At 39.0% G+C, this 18,004-nt stretch overlaps 1 protein-coding gene across 2 annotated transcripts in view; it reads right to left on the bottom strand.

The window, feature by feature from the left end:
• Positions 1–18,004, bottom strand: part of LOC133981948 (AP-3 complex subunit beta-2) — a 46,988-nt gene that overhangs the window by 26,438 nt on the left and 2,546 nt on the right. For both annotated transcript variants that reach the window (XM_062420828.1, XM_062420830.1), the window contains exons 2-6: positions 3,050–3,125; positions 2,373–2,447; positions 1,939–2,034; positions 1,557–1,717; positions 1,075–1,141 (exon numbers count right to left, since the gene is read on the bottom strand). In XM_062420828.1, the coding sequence (XP_062276812.1) occupies positions 1,075–1,141; positions 1,557–1,717; positions 1,939–2,034; positions 2,373–2,447; positions 3,050–3,125 (475 nt within the window). The remainder of the gene's footprint in view (positions 1–1,074; positions 1,142–1,556; positions 1,718–1,938; positions 2,035–2,372; positions 2,448–3,049; positions 3,126–18,004) is intronic.

Below are 18,004 nucleotides of genomic sequence, written 5' to 3'. Positions count from 1 at the left end.
GAGGACTTGAGCATCAGCTGCAGCTGTCTGATTGATTTTTTAGGGAGATCCGTAAAGACACTGTTACAGTAGTCGAGTCTACTGAAGATAAATACACTCCTGAGACATAAGTCCTTTAATCCTTGTCATATTCTTCAGGTTATAGAAGGCAGACTTTGTAAGTTACTTAATGTGGTTGTTAAAATTCAAGTCTGAGTCCATGACTACACCAAGATTTCTGGCTTGGTTCGTGGTTTTTAATCATTACTGACTGAAGCTGAGTGCTTTTGATTGTTTTAATCGGTGTACCAGCTTTCTTGGCTCCAAAGACAATTACTTCAGTTTTGTCTTTGTTTAATTGAAGAAAATCCTGGCACATCAAATCACTTCTTTGTTCAATGCATTTACTCAGTGCTTGTATTGGACCCTAGTCTCCTAGTGATGTAGTTATGTAAATTTGTACATGTTGAACAGAAAAGGCCCAGAATGGAGCCTTGGGGAACTCCACAGGTCATTTTTGTCCACTCAGACACAAAATGGCCCCTGTCCTTTAAGTAGGATTCAAACCAGTTCAATGACGTGCCAGAAAGTACCACCCAGTTTCCAGTCATATCTTGTGGTTAACTGTGTCGAATGAAGCACGGAGATCAGTAATAGTGAGACTGAAATTCTGCCACTGTCTGTGTTTAAGTGAATGTCATTTAAAATGTCTAGGTTGAAATCCTAACCTCAAAACAGTTGTTTAGTGCCAAGAAGTTGTTGCAGCTGTTGAAAAGGAGCTTTTACAATGGTTCTACTTAAAAATGGGATATTTGATCTGGGCCTATAATTGTTCATTAGAGACATATCAAGAATGTTCTTTGTTTTTCAAGGCCTGCAGGAAGACACCTGAGAGGAGAGATGTTGACAGTTTGCAGAAGATCTGAGGCCGTGTAATTCGAAACAAAGTTAGTTGGCAGAATATCAAGGCTGCAGGAGGAGGATTTCAGATGTTGTATAAGGTCCTTTAGGCTTTTATGGTTGAACAGATAAAACTGTGTCACGGTATTTAAACTGAATCGAAGTGTAGAGAGTAAAAGCAAAAAAAAAACCCACCGTGGTTTTGTCAGCAAGGAGTTTCTCTATGACTTCAATCAGCTGGTCCTTCTGTTCTGGATCCAAACTGAGGGCAGACGAGGATAAATCACACAGATGGATGAGAGAAGAAGAAATGTTAGAGCATCAGCAACTGGTTGAACTTAAAAACTATACTCAAGAACATAAAACAAATGCAGTGTACTGACAGAGCAGTAATGGATTTTTTTGAAGGATGTACCTTTTACCACCACGAAAGGACTTTAATTTCACAATGGCAGTAAGTCAAAGTGGTTCTTAGTAGACTATCTCTCTCTAAAGGAGGCAGCAAAGTGAATAATAAATTCTCAAAAACAGATTTCTAACTCAGAAATGTACAATTTACACTTCCTTTAATCATTGTTACAAATGCCTCTACAGTATTCTTTATCTATAAAGTTAAGTGATCTTCACCAAGATGTGCTTAAAGCTACAGCAGTGGAGTCATGAGTCGTAATTGTTACCTGTAGAGTTTGGGGATCGCGTGAGCGGCTGTCTTCCTGACGTACGGCGACATATCTGAAGCAGCTTCTTTGATGGCCAACATCATTATGGGGACGATGATGGTGACACGGATGCTGGAGAGGACTCGCAGGGCGCTGGCTCGGATCAGCTGGTTTGGATCCTGTAAAAGCAAAGTGCAGAAATGTTATAAGGTATATTCCTGCTGCTGGTCAATTTATATTTAAATGGTTAATTCTTTGTGTAAAATATGAATAAAGAGACACAATCTTTGCTTTCATCCTATAGTTTTTGACAAATGCGCTTCTCTCTGATGTCAAAATGAAAAAGGATTTGTGAGGGTGATTTGAAAACTATTGATGACAGTAGCTGCCTCTGCTTTACCTTCAAGCCTCGCTGAAATGTGGAAATGGAGAGCAGAGCGAGATCTTGCTGCTCCTCGGCATAACGCACCAAGTACACATAGACGAGCTTCTTCACCTGAAGGGAGGAGCAGTGAGAGGAAAACAGACAAAAACAAATTTAATCCAAATTATGTAGACTATCTCAATTATTTCCACTGAGCTAAATCTGAATTGAAGAGATACAGCCCAATGATTAAACCACAAAAACAGGAGAGGAAAATTGCAATTTTGCTCAGGTGAGATAAAACTAAATCTCATGGGGGCTCCAAAAAACCTGATAAGTTACTGCATAATTAACAAGCAAAGGAATAAAAAAAGAAAAAAAAGTGACATTTTCACCATATAAAAGTATGCTGGCAGAAGAAAAATAGCAAATAATACATGAAGCAACATGAAACCAGGTTTATTACGAACCTCAATATTCTTACAGGCCACATTTTTCACCACAGCCGGGAAGAGATCTGATGCATTTTTACCTCGGGCAATCATCTGTGTCGAAAAACCGACAAAAGAAAGCATGAAATCAGCAATGAGGATTTCACAAGATGAGATATTAGAAGACTTTACATCATTTGTAAGAAGGTGCAACTTTCTTTATATTTCATTTCGGCCTCTTTTTATGTTTTCATGCTTTTTCTTTTCACTTTCATCTGATCTGTCCTGCAGGGATGATAAATGAAGAGTCGAGTGCGGAGCTTCAGAAGCATGAATCTGACACAGATTATGAATATTTAACCGCTGACAGTAGCTATATCTTCTAAAACTGTCCTTCTCTTATAGCTGTAGGATAATAAGTCTCTATAATTTCAGGATATTAACTCCAGTACAGTGTTAATTGGATTAAGATTTGTATCCTCCATTAGAGCATCATTATACCAGAAAACCTCTAAACATTGAATTTATGACATCGAGGCTGCAGCAGGAGAAAGCACAGGGTTTTCCCTGCTGTCAGAATTAATTAAAAAATGATACGTGTTGTGTTTTGCATTTAAACTTTTAGCTCCAAACTTTCAGCGTCTTTGTCCTCAACTCAACGTGCAGCCGTACCCGCTGATGAGTGAAATCCCAGAGTAAACACTGTTAACACTCACAGCAACGATCCGCTTCATTGCCTCCAGCTTCAGGGAGTCTTTGTTGCTGTCCAACATCTCCTTTAAGTCGTCATGTCTGAGGGAAGAAAACACTGAAAATTAGATCATAGCTTAGTAGGTTTTTGTGTCTACTTTTTAGCAGCACAAGTAACTTCAAATGACACTGATTGCGGTGGCCTCAAACAAGAAATACAGTACAGACCTGTTTTACAGATTGATCAAAGTCTGCAAATGTGACCCAGAAATTATTCTCTTTGATGTGGGAATGCAGTTTGCAGAATATGGAAACTGCAGCTCATAAAAGTGGGCTAATTGGAAAGTGACATAATCCCTAAAACATCACTGAGAAGCTGCTGATACTTAAGCAGCCATTTACGGAAGCAACATTTCTCAATGAGAAATGTTTTGATCGAGATGTCACCAGTGAAACTGTAACTTGTGGGTCTATTAGTACGAGTTCATGTCTGTAATATGCAGATATCCAATTGGAAAATAAACTGACAAATTTTTTTATAACCCCCTAATCAACAAGACCAAATGTAACTTTACAATATTGTTGTGTAAGACAAACAGTTTGAAGACATCACACTGAGTTTTATATAACTGTGATGAGCATTTTTCACTATCTTTGGACATTTTATAGACTAAACAATTCATAGATACATTGTTGGATTCACTATCAGAGCTGAGGACTAATTGTCATAATGTCATTTACTACACAGTACTACTTGTTGTATGTGGTGTTGAAGATACAAAATTATTGCCAGATGTTCTCCCTTGACTGCCATTATTTCACTGAATAATACATGCACACATACCGTAATGTCTACTAATTTGATGAACATTATTGTTTGGTATCAATACTTTTGTTACCAACTGAAATGTGTTTGTAGCACCAAGTACTGAAAACTGTTGAGTACCAGAATACAGTTTGCTTATTTTTTTTGGTTTTGTGGAAAAACGCGTAGACCCTCTAAGTAAGGTATCGCCATCTGTACCTAAACTCTGGTTCTCTGTCTATCACCACTTGTATCGAAAACATCAATAATATCGCCAAACACTTCACGTTTTATTGTTTACCCATTTTAGGGGTGTACCAGCTGTCTTTTATAGTTTCAATCAAGCTACTGTAACCCAGTTAATATGAAGCTCTGCTGCCATGTTCATCCATCATCCCCTGTCAGTGACGATGGGAACGGACTGGCCAGCTCATACATGAGAAGCAGGATCCTTGTCTGAGTGGATCTAAGCTGACATCTCCACCCTGCCGCAATACAAACACACATAAACAATAGTGACAGATTCGACCAAACCTGCCAGGAGGAACCTGCGAAGAGCAGCGGTTAGACAAAGGCGGCAGGTCACTGCAGACAGGATGACTGCTACAGCTGCCAAAGATAAGGCCACCAGTGTAATTGAATGCTGAAATACTGATAAATGACATTTTCAAATAGCCTAAATATCCGTTTTGCTGCTTTCTATCGACAAGTGACAGAAGATAATAATGACTCCACTTCTAACCCGTTCATGAACACGTGAATTTACTGTTATAAAGTCGGGAAAAAAACATTCAAGCCTCATTTTGTAGGCGTGGGAATGAAGGGTGGGGTTGGTTTGATGGTGGGTGGGGCGATTAAATAACTGCAGAGCTGCACATGTCCCCCATCTCGTTTCCAAAGCAACTAAGGATGCAATAATATGAAATGAAGCGATTTCCTGCCTCCCTGCAGTGCCTTTGTTGCGTCTGACTGTTTCCACATGCGTCTGGAGGCCTGTGGAGACGAGCAGAGGAAACACAGTGATCTACTCCTGGGACCAGTCTGTAGTGAGCGGAGGACTGTGGCTCTGATCCATGTCACTCACACTGCTACATAACAGCTGTTACAAGATGGAGGCCACGCTGTTCACACACTTGAGACACTGCATGATCTCAGGTTTGTGCTCTTATACATAGTTCTGGTATATAAGCAGATATCTAAAAAAAATGCTTCACAGATTTCAGTGAAAATTGGTGAAACATCATATAATAATCTGATGTTTTTGCAAAAATATCTCATCATATTCATCCTTCAAAGTTCATTCAATCTTAACCACATTTTGGCACATAAAATATGTGGCTGAGCCAAAAAAAATAATTTAATTTGTTTTTTTCATCTTCCATGGAGGATGGAAATAATTCAGTGGTCATAAATGTAACTTGCTTACTTTTTTAAAGCACAATTTAATTAAATTCAACATCAGAGTTTCTCCACTTGTTACCACAGACATCAGCTAATCTGCACGATTGGCTGCAACTACGTATATTTTAAATCTATTACGTTTTAAACATTTTTTATTATTATTGATTGGTTAGATTACTAGAGATGTGATGAGGCAGATAGGAAATGAGGAGCATAAAAAGCAAAAAAGATCTTGAGTTGAACCTATGATGTTGTGTTGTTAGGATGTTAAGCTACCAGGAAGCTTGAATACAGAATCAAAATATAATTTGAGCATTGTGCAGCCTTAATGGAAGTATGTTTGTGCTCTCTGATTGCTTTTTAGTTTACTCAAATGTAAACCTGCACTTTCTGTGTAGTATTAGCGTCAGAAAGCTTGAACAAACACCAGGTTAGGTTACTGATTTACAACCTGCCTCCCAGTGCAGCAAACCTCACACTGACTCCAAACAGCCTGAAACAAACACTACAAATTACTTGCAAAAGTGTATTATGTGGTTTAAAGTTTTACATCTTTCCACTGTGTGTGAGTGTGTGGGAGGCTGTTGGGGTAAACTATATATATTTCATCTGTTTTGGTCGTATGACAGCGCTGAATGGAGGCCTGCAGTCTGTGAGGAAGTGGCCGCCGCAGAACTGAGTTGATTTATCACGACTCTGCCTGGAGTTTAATGTGTGCATGAGAGCAAGGTCTCTGCTTTCGCCTCCATCAAGCACCAAAGTGTTAATAATTGCATGCATGAATAATATAGTTCAGTCTGCGATATATTTCAAAGCCTCAATTCATGAAAGCGCTTCAAATTAAAACTTGACAGTATCTATGAAACACTGTTTGTAGAGGATTATTTTTGGAATTGCGAGGTGAATCGAAGCTGGTTTCTTGGTTATAAATATGTGGCTGTGTCCCATAACAAATAAAAAAATAAACAATACAAATACATTGCCTTCAGCACCAAAAGCCCAGACAAAAGGATGAGTCACTAAACCCTAATGCTGATTTTTAGCAGAAAATGAAGGTCCGACTGCTTCATTTCTTCCTGTGAATCGTGATGATAGGTCGCGGCCTCTGGCCATGACTCCAGAAACAGGACATTTCTATCAGCAAGTCTCTTTATTACAGCCTGAAACCTCCTCTCTTCCCTTTGATGCCAGCGTATAAACCTGAACTGTGATTTATTTTGAAGTGCAAAACATAGAGACAAAAATATGAAAAAAAACAAAAAGAAGCTGATGATGATATACAGTATGTTACATTTCTGTGCTAGATTTTTTATTTGGTTGTGCAATTTTTCTTATTTCCTGTAAACTACGGGATAAATGTGACATCACGTATAGACACGGGAGTTATGAGTCTTAGTCAGCCATACTCGAAGCTCTGTGACACTCAGCTAAATGCTACCGTCAACATGCTAACATACTGTTGTTTAGAAGGTATAATATATGTTACCCACCAAGTAAAGTACAGCTGGTTGTTGGGAACGTCATTAGTTTAGCGTCTACTTTCCTCAAACAACAAATAAACTGCTAATTCATCCTGAAGGGGAATATAAAAGGTAAAGCACAGGTGTAAATAATAACATTAACTTGGCTTCATTCCATTAAAAGATCAGTTTTGCAGATTTAGTGACATCTAGTGGTGAGGTTGCAGATTGTAAACAGCTGAACACCCCTCAACAAAAAATGTTAAAGTTCCTCTTCAGATAAAGTGTTTGATTTGTCTGTTTTGGGCTACTGTTGAAATATGGCGGCGCAACATGGCAGAATTTGTGGAAGAGGACCCGCTCCCTATGTAAAGGGGGGGTTGTAAGGTCATGAAAACACAAAGGTTCTTGTTTTCATGGGATTATTCACTAATTAAAACATACTTTAGAAGCAATTATTTATTTATTATTGGTTTTCTTGCACTTTTAGGTACTGCAATTCAATTTCGTTGTACTTGTACAATGACAATAAAGACATATTCTATATTATATTATATTTCATTCCTGACATGTCTGTTTTGCTTGATGCTACTAAATTCTAAGCACCCCACCTTTAATTGTCCCAGGAAGCCTTGTCAGTGACTAAACATGCTCAATACCAGAGCCCAGGAACTGGCTCACTTCAATAAAATTCAGCCATCAACCATTAATGTCATTATTTCATCCTGTGATTCACCTGCTGTGACAAGTAAAAATGACGAGAATGAAAAGGGTCTACAATCAAAACCACAAATGTAAACCTGATGGTGGAACTATAGGTAAATAAAGGGGGATAATTAGAAGTTCAATGAATCCTCTGGGGCCATCCATCTGAAAGCTATTTGCTAAGATGCTTCAGTCTAGATCAGCGATTATGTTCTATCATGGGTCATTTTTTTCCACTGTTGTTTACTGGGGGATCTTCATTGTACAGGCATAACAACAAAACACCCCAGTATGTTTTATTTCCTTTAATTCATGCTCAATTACATAGACTTATAAAGCAGTTTAGGGTTGAAACTGAGGGCAGATGTTATAATTCCCATTAGTAAATGAGAGCAAACTGAGTCAAAGCGGCTTATGTTAATAGTCATTTGTTGCCAAATGACTATTAACATAACACGAACATACATGAGACTAGAAATGTAACTGATACAGCAGCAAATTGCACAAATCTGTATACCTGTGTTATTCATATTATAAGTTTATAAGATGCTACAATGTCATATTTTTTTAGACTTACATGACTTTTGTGTTTACATTGTAATCGGTTATAGGCATGTAAAAGGGAAAATGAAAGCTTTTGTTAGGGAGCCAAATATTTTTGTTGGAGGACCAGATTCGACAGACGGGCTGCTACTTGCCTACCACTGGTCTAGACCGAAGCAGAGGACCGACAGAGCAACAAGCCAACACTGCCATAGAGCCACAGCACCAATCAATTTTGGTGAGTGAGTTTCTTACAAGACTCACAATTTTGCGCTGATATTCAAAAAATCATAATGGGAAAAATCTTACGTAAAAGAGCTGAATTTCCATTAGTGGAAACTTCATTGAGCCACGTTGGTGATACATGAGCTGACCTTGTTAGTTAGAGGCTGAAACTCTCACTCTTCCAGCTGAATGCAAAGTGTTGACACTGTTTCTCTGGATTTAAAAAAAAAAAGAAACCATAAATCAGGAAATCACAACAGTGTTTTACAGCCCAACATGATGAGTACATTTCTAAATTCATCAGGTACTTTCAATGTTTTCACCTGCTAAAATGTAACGGTAGAGCAGAGGAACTTACCAACCAAAAAACAACATTTGTTTTAAGGCTTGTAGTTGTTCAGCCTCACTAATGAGTAAAGTGACTCACACAGTGTGTTTGGCGACAAACACATCTAATTAATACTGGACCCTTAAAACACTGATTACTTCTGCTGTGACCAAACACTCAACCTGTCAAACAGGAATCATCAGAAATTTGCAACCACGGACAAGTTAAACATGCTTTATTAGTATGCAGGATAGTAGCTGCAGTACTCATATATAGACCAATGGCTTTTACATGGAAAGAAAACAGAGGAAGGATTGTGATTCTTTGTCTGCACTTCAAGTCTCACATAGTCTATCGGTCAAAGCTTGTGATAAAGTGACTCAACAGAACGACTGTATGGTTCAGTGAATGAAAAGGTTAGATCCAAAATTTATGAATGTACCAAAAGACAAAACACTCGAAGAAAAAGGTGACAGCCCCTCGTACTTCACAGTCCACCTGCTCGACCATGATGCATTTCTACAACCTGGAAATGTCACATCAGTGAATTATCTGAGAAATAAAGCTTCATCTACAGCACCTGGAGGAAAACTGAGCCTCTGACTGGGTTTATACTTCCCTGCACATGCCCCAAAGGGCCCACAGTAACTCTAAACCAACACTAGCTCTCTAATTTCTCTGGATTTTGTCCCGTCCTACTGATCGACAGCTGAATTTACAAACAGCTCTGAATTATTTAACCCGCAGTGGTTCAACAGAGTACACCGGCGGTCAGGTTACCTGGCACCAAAGCCAAGAGATCAGCAGGACTCTCCAGCTGGAAAGTCTCCATGGAAGTAGGCCAGAGTTCAATAATACAACATCAGACGCAATGTCACTTTGTTCACCTAGTACAGAACGCTGCATGGCCGCAATAACACGAAAAGGAACGGACATGAAAATGTATTTGCATGAATCAGAGGCGAGTGAAAGATTGAAGAGTTGCAACTTGAATTTCTAAGCAGCTGCCGAGGCTGTTTTACATAAGCTGAGCCTTTTGGCAGAGACTTTGAAAGTTTCTTGTTTTTTTTCTTTCTTGGAGACAGCAGTAAAATATGGCTGCTAAAAGGAAACCAGAGCTGTACTTAAGCAGAGCTCTATTCTGCAGGTATGACCTAATAAAATAAAAAAACTGCATTTATATCTCTCTCAGGCACCTGTTTCTGAAGAGCACCACTGACGTTCGGTTTGAATAACTGATACACATGAGTAAAACATTATGGATTTTTACACAGTATATGATGACAAAGCTGCAGAGACAATATTTGCTTTAATCGGTAAACTGGAACATTTCCTGACTCCTCTAGCTTATTTGCCAAGTCTAATAGAGCTGAAATGATTAGTCGATTAATTAGTTAAACGGAAAATAATTTAGCCACTATTCTGATAATCAATTAATCTTTTATGTTATTTTAAAGTAACACTGCCCAAAATTCTCTGCTTCCAGTTTCTCCAGTGTGAGGATTTGCTTTTCTTTTCTATTTTATGTCATTTTTAAACTGAATATATTTGAGTTTTTAACTGTTGGTCGGACAAAATAAGTCAGTTGACTAGGTTTTAAAAAGCCTATCAGAATTTTACAATAAAAATCAAAGAAGGAAGAAGTTGGAGAGGATCAGGGTTGCAGAAATAGGTATTTTTTTCTAATCCTCTATGTTGTTTTAATTATTAAACGAGTCCTCAGGCATATCTTGCGACCTGTTGCGGTTGTAGCGGCTCCACTGATGGACTGACTTATTCTATATACCTTTCTTTGAATTTAGTTAATCAAACTGCACTTATTGTAAGCAACTAATGAAACAGCTAAATGCCTTAAAAACTAAACATAACTTTAGCATACATGGGTTGCAGAAGGTTTGGGACTCTCACGACATCCTACCGCAAAGGTTGACTTTGTAAACTCCCACCACCACCTTCCTCCAGTGGTGCTCGTTCCTCGTGGTCTCCGCCACCACCGCCGCCTCCTCCTCCGCCTCCTGTACCTCCAGATCGCAGGTGGCGCAGCTCATCAGGCTGCAGAGCGCTGTACCAGGCCTGCTGCCCACTGTCAGGGGTCAGCACGGGGCTCTTGTCCTCCTCCTGGCCCTGGACCTGACTCTGCACGGTCTTCACGATGTTCACCGCGTTCACCGGCAGCTGCAGCAGCTTTTGCATGGTGCTCATCCTTTGAAACTTTGTGTGAACCAAAGAGATCAAGAGCAACCTGTAGAATCCCTGCCAGATAAAGTGAAACGAGAAAGGAAAGCCTGCAGTTTTCTCTCAGGCCACTCCTCAGTATTAATGACTTGGATGAGTCTATGAAATCCTCAAGATCCTCCTCAGACTCACAGCAAAGAGCAGCTTCAGTTAGATTCTGTGTTATAAATACTCCTCTCCTCTGAGGTTAAGTATATCCAATGTGGACATTTTTTGCAAGAATGACGCAACAAACCTCTCCAGAAATGCTCCAGTGCCTGCTGATAGACTTCCACGTTGGCAAGGTTGATATACTTTGCTGGCTGAGTGCTGAAATCCAAATCCACCGGAGCCCCTGAGCACTGGAGGGTTTTTTTTTCTCCCCCCTGTTACTGCTGAGTCTGTAAGCATCCAGTGAAGCGGACATCAGCTGCTCAGTAAATGGATGCTCGGCAAAGAGGGGCGTGGAGTTTTATTTGCCATCAAGCGTCTCCTCTCGCGACTCCTCCCGCTGCTCATGTGGTTCCTGTTGCAGCATCAGCCTCTCTCTGCCTCGCAGTCAATGTATGCATACGTATCCGAGCTCTGTAACAATGACACAGCCTCTCCCACCTTTTGCCACGTTATCACTGCCCCCACGAGCTTGTCATTTTTTGCTCCTCCTCCTCTTCACATTAACAGATAAAAATCTTGCTTCCCTCATTCATTCTAACTCTCTCTCTATCACAGCTTTCTTTATCTGCCTTCACTCAGACTCACTGCCAACAAACCTTTCCTTGATTTCCCGGCAAAGTTTTTAAATATTCCTCATTCTTGTTGCTCATTATGTTTAAAAAAATGTTCTATCCTATTAATTTTTTAATATACTGTGTGGTGCCTTTTTTTCCCAGTCTTACATGACTCAGCTTTTTTGGCAGCGTCGTGATGAGGACATCTCTCTCTCCCTCTCTCTCTTTCCCACTCATTTCTTTTTGGCTCGAACAAAAATAACTGCCTTAAAGCACAATTCACATATGCTCTACCCTGTGATCTATAACAGCTCAGACAGGATTTATTGACATTTGTTAAAGACTAATAAGATTTTTAACCTGTAATGTCATCACGTAAAAACACCCTGAAGCTGCAGCATTTACAGTGAATTACATTATTACATTGACAGTGACAATATGGTATATCATGATTTTTGTTGTTAAAACTAATACTTCACTTGATGTGAAACATAGAAGAAGATTCAGCTCTGTAATTGTCTTATCACTACTACAGAAGCTGCTGCTGCCAATTAACATTTAAAGGACCAATGTGTACGATTTAAGGGGATCTATTTTGCAGAAATTGAATATAATATTCAAAGTATGCTTTATTTGTGTATAATCAGCTGAAAAAAGGGGACTCATTGTGTTTTCATTGAATTATAATGAGCCTTTTTAATCTTAATAGCCACATTTTTGTGTTAAGAAGAGGATGGGAGGTGTATTCAGATGGTTGCAATCTGCATTATCACCACTAGATGTCACTTAATCTCACACACTGTTCTTTTAAAAGCATTTTTTTGGATTTCTTTCTTTCTTTTCAATTTCTTCTTCTTGTTTTTCGGTCATAACTTTTTTATTGTCTGATTTTGTGCGCAGTGCAGGAGTATCATATTCTCTAAATGAAGGAGACTTATGATAACGGGGCATCTCAAAAGGAATACATGAAAGCTTTCATAAATTAATCAACTCTAGTATGTCCTAAAGCTGGATAATTCTACTCCCAACTGGGAGCAAAATGGAAATGAGTATTTTATCTTTATGGTGTTATCCATGGTGGAGGGTTTTTTTTACATCCGCGTGGAAGTGCACTTTTCATATTACCAAAAGAAAAAAAATTAAATCACTTTGGCCCTGTCTAGAGGAAAGGTCAGAGCAAACCATGATCATTGCCAGGGTTAGAGGTTTTATTTCCACAGAGACTGCTAATAACATAAAATGAATGAATACCCCGAGACACTTCAAGTGTGTTTGTAAGGCAAATATTAATTAACTTATATAGTCATGTACATTTTCTAAGAATACTCAGCGGGGTTCATGTGAGGGTACAGAGCACTGATAATTACTTTAAGGAATAGTTTGACATTTTTAGGAAACTTTCTTCAAGAGCTTAGATGCCACTCTCATGTCTGTATGGCAAATAAAAGGCTACTGTGAGTCAGCGGTTGGCTTAGCTTAGCATTAAGACCGGAAACACGAAAATTGTCAGTCTGGTTCCAGTCACAAAATAACAAAATCTGCAGTGTGTAAAACCATTAAGCTCTGTTTCACGGGGGGTTACATGCCAACCTATTTCTTAGCTGGGTGCAGTGACTTTGTGGAGCCTACGTTGGCTGCCTCACAGTTTGACATTTTAGGAAATGCACTTTTTCACTTTCTTACTGAGAATTAGATGAAACCACTCTCATATCCCATAAGGCTACAACCACTTGGTTTTGTATAAAGATTGGAGACAGGGAAGAGGCTATCCTGATTGTACAGATTAAGCAAACCAGAAATAACTAATTAGTCATTAGTGGCACATAGATTTTGTTACCTCTGGACAGAGAAAGGTTAGCAGGTTCCTCCTTTTTCCAATCTTTGTGCTAAGCTAATGTAAGCTTCTTATATAAGCATAATTTTTCAAAATGTCAAACTATTCCTTTGGTCTTTTATCAACCTCTTGGACAGGACCAAGAAACACCATAGTAGATTTCTTTATCATGGCTTAGTATGATATGATTGACAGAAATTCAACAGTCACATAAGCCAAAGGTCCCTCAAAGACAGCTGAGAAAGGTCACCATGTCATGTAAAATCCCACATGACACTGATCTGACACTGTCTTTTGTGGCTTGAGAATAAAATATGTTGGAGTGCCACATGACAAACCAATACATGGCAGATATTGAGATTTTTATACTCGAGAAACCTCAGCAGCGAGTGACATCCACCCTCTCAAACTTTCTATAGTAATTTCATGCTGAAGGACATCAGCTACCTTTGAAAGAAGGAGCAAGCTGTATTTCTTTTTTCGTTCAGAGTAATAACAGAGGTATTGACATGATTGGAGAAGTGAAGAAACATTTCACATCTGCAGTGTTTCCAAGGAGACGACTGAAGAGGAGGAGACATTGACTTCTGCAGACACAGATCTGCACAACAGAACGATGCCCGACATTAACTCACTTGAATCAATTAATGAAAGTCGAATTCAACAACGAGTAGTTTTAAATTGATTCTGTTCAACGGATCCCCACATACAAGACAGCTTTAAAGAATAGCGAACCCCTGGTTAAATCTAGCAATTCGTGGACAGATGACAGGATAGAAACACTGAAAGGTTGTTTTATTATTCACAGACTCAGGACGCTTTCTCTAGAGAGCTGAACCTGGACAATGCCTAAGAAGTTACCATAGTTTTTCATCAAATTCTGTATTGACACTTTGATCCCAAAACGGACGATAAAAGTCTACCAACAACAAACCTTACAAAGGAGGTGAAGGATTGTATTAACAGAAAAAAGCAGGCATTTAAGACTAATGACCACCTGCAACTAAAAACTATACAAAAGGAGTTGAACCAGAGGCGAAAATATGCAAGGAAACGCATTAGCGAGGCGGAAAACAGCCAGTAACTCTTTAAACAGATTAACTGAATGTATTTATAGGCTTGACAATTACAATTTTTCTGCTGAATTCGACATGGTTCGACAGGCTAGAGTTCGACAATAAATCTGTAAACAAGTTTCTTAATAAAAATCAACGAAGCCACAGGTCGGCTTTTCTATTAAGAACATGTGCAGATGAATTGAGACCCGTCTGGTGCCCCATTTTCCAGATGTCCTTAGATTCTCACACTGTCCCAACATAATGGAAAACTACTATCATCACACTTGTCTCCTAAAAACCCCTGTCGATAAGCGAATAATGATTTTAGACCTACTGCTCTAACCTCTGTTGTGATGAAGTGTATGGAGAAACTCAGGGTGAGCAAACTACAGCTGGATTTAGGCCCACAGCTATAGAAGCCTATCAGATCGAATACAAACACCAGAGAGGCACTGATGATGCAACCAACAGCGCACTTAGCGACTAAACACCATGAGAATCTTGGGGCCTCTGCTAGATTGTAGATTTCAGCTCGGTTTCTAACACCCTGCAGCTTCACACTCTCCTGAAAACACTGCAGTAGATAAATGGTGCTATCTGCTATAAAGTGGTACCACTCATTTCCCCACCAGCATGTCAGGGTGAACAAGACCCTGTCTGAACCTCTGACCATCAGCAGGGGTGTGTTAGTTCTCCAGTCCTGTTCACCCTGTACACCAATGAATACAAATGCAGCTCTGCTAACAATAACATGATAAAGTTTTCTGAGGATTATCAGATATCCTGTTCCCTGTCCTGTTTGACACATCAGGTACAGTTGTATACAAGTGGTGTGACAAACACTTCCTCACTCTCAACATTAAGAAAATAGAGGAGATGGTGTTCGACCGCAAATCCATTGCAAACCCCTCACCAGTGGTTATCCATGACCAGAACATAGACCGGGTTGACTCTCACAGACACCTGTGAAATCTGCTTTTAATTTAGGTTTGATTGCTTTGATGTTTTCTTTTACTTGTTTTGTTTTTCTATTTTGTTTCTTTTTCTCTGCATTGCTTTTATTGATTGTCTTTTCACTTATTCTGTATGTTTTTATTGTTTTAATTGTCTTTGATTCTGTAAATAGTCTTTGAGTATTGTTAAGAGTGCTCTATAAATAAAATGTATTATTATTATTATTATTATTATTATTATTGTTCTTATCATACACATTAAAGACAAGCTGACACGGACTGTTCAGACAACAACTGTCTGCACTGGGCTCCGACAGCGGTTACGCTTCCTTTGTAGTCTGACGATCTTTGGTGTCAGACAGAAATTGTTGCTCCTCTTCTACCATGTCGCAGCTGAAAGCATCCTGCAGTATGACATCTCAGTCTGGTTTGGCAACCTCAGTGTACAGCTGAAAGCCCAGATTACCCAGCTGACACAGAAAGCCATGAAAATTGAATCAGGCAGGCAGCATCCCACACTCAAGGCAGCCTTTATAACACCATCATCAGACAGGCTCAAAATATTATTTCTGACCACCCATGTCCCCCACCCCGAGTACCAGCTTCTCCTCCTCGGGCAGATACACAACCACTTTAGGAACTACTTTGTCCCCGCTGTCCATCAAAGCCCGAAATGGTAAACCAGCCACAGGCTAACCCCTGTAACACTATTTTTAATATTAACTGTACACATGCACACCTGTAAGTACACACTATGATGACTCTATGTTGATGAGGCTGCTTTACACTCTCCGCACATATTACGTACACCATGATGGGGTGTTTGTTGTACAACAAGCAGTGTGCAATTTGTTGACTGATGGCTGTGCATGTACTGTACTCACTGTATTGTGAGTGTGCATGTGTATGAGTAACAGTCTATGTATGTACCATATGTATAAACTACATTATTTGTATTTTTTAATAGCTGATACTGTGTGTTTACAGAACAAATGTCCTTTGAAACAATAATGTCTATCTTACTTATCGTATCTTATTTGATCTTAATGACCAATGCTTGCCTCAAGGCAAAAACCTCCTCCTCCAAAGGTCACAGTTCACAGCCTGAAGTTCTGCCATGTATGAGGACTGAGCTCCCTCTGCTGGTGAAAAAGAGTGTGATGCATCTGACGGCATACAGCATGACTGAACATATGGGCACTGATGAGTCATACAGTATGGATGCATTCAGTAGTATTAGTCAGCCTGAAGCTTTCTGACTGACACAGGTAATATAAACGCCCATCCGATATGAACCACACAGGGGTTTTTGTTTATTTTGTCTGATTAAACTTTTTCTCAGCACTGCGTGAATGTGTACAAACTGTGCTTGATTGACATTTTCTGCTCTTTAAAAAAAACATCTTTATACACCTTGATTATTTCTATTGGTACATGCAGTTTGGTCGACCTCACATACATTATCTACAAAACCTACTACCTGCAATTAAGTGTGTGTAGGATCTTTAACACTTTGATTGACACACAGGCCCATGTGTGTCACCAAATACAGCTAAACAGTATGACAAAATATTTCAAACTGTACTGTACAACTATTATTATTACTATTATTATATTATTACTACTATTACTATATTCAATCATTTACAAACACTGTGATATATTGTCTAAGCATGCAGGTTCTTCCCTGTGCTGCCCCAGTGTATCAAATACATTTTTCAGTGGGCCTTTTCCACAGAAGACATTTCTACATGTCGCAGTAGGAAAAGCGCAGATGTAAATAATAAAACTGACAACACTTGAATAAAACTGATTAATCATTAATAGTATTAGTAACAACTTTGCCTTTCCTACTATAACAAGTCAAAATGTGTGCTGTGAACAAAGGTTTGAGGTGTAACCCAAGATGCAAAACAACAAAAAGCCTCTCTGTAGCTGTTTGTACCTTCTTTTTTTATTCCTCTATTATATTATATATATATTATAAATGTTTGCTGCTCCAGTAAGTACTCAGCCAAATTTATGTCTCATATGTTATCCTAAATTGAATCAAATGGCAGTAAAAACTACAAATATTACCACGAAAATCAAGTATTTTTTATGTTCTAACGTTCTGTGCCAGATGTACAGCAAATTATGGATAAACTCTTTACTACCTTTTTTAAATGAGCCTTGTTCTGCTTGCCTGTACATGCCAAGCAGACATCACTGTATCCAGAACATTCCTCAGCATAGCCCCATTTACATCTACTGACTCTTTTTATAGTCCACTTATGAATCCAGAAGACAAAGATCCACACCTTTGTCTGTGTTGCTCGCTCACTGTAAGTCATTTTAGAAAAGAGTACTAGCTATTTGTGAAACAGTAGAGTAATATAAAATGTTCTACAGATCAAGAAACTGTTTGGCTTTATGTCAAAGTTAACATTAATATTGACTTTGTCTCTGCCTCTGTCCTGCCCCGGTAGAACAATCATCCTGTGTGTAAAAGCAAAGATGCTCCTGAAAGAACAAATTGTTCCCGAACAGGACGCTGCACTGAGGGGGTGTTTCTGTCCGGAAATAAATCGAAATCTGGATGCAGTTTGTTCGTGTCAGCTTGTTGTTTGAGAATCTACATATTGAGCTTACAAATAATTTAACAGGTTTTTGTTTTTTAGTTTTTTAAAGGACCAGTGTGTTAGATTTAGTGGCATTAGTGGCAGATTAGGAGTGAGGTTGTAGATT

The sequence above is a fragment of the Scomber scombrus genome, chromosome 6 (genome assembly GCF_963691925.1).
Source record: "Scomber scombrus chromosome 6, fScoSco1.1, whole genome shotgun sequence".
NCBI classification, from domain to species: domain Eukaryota; kingdom Metazoa; phylum Chordata; class Actinopteri; order Scombriformes; family Scombridae; genus Scomber; species Scomber scombrus.
Note: the sequence above shows the minus strand (reverse complement) of the source record. Positions and strands in the feature narration are given on the sequence as shown.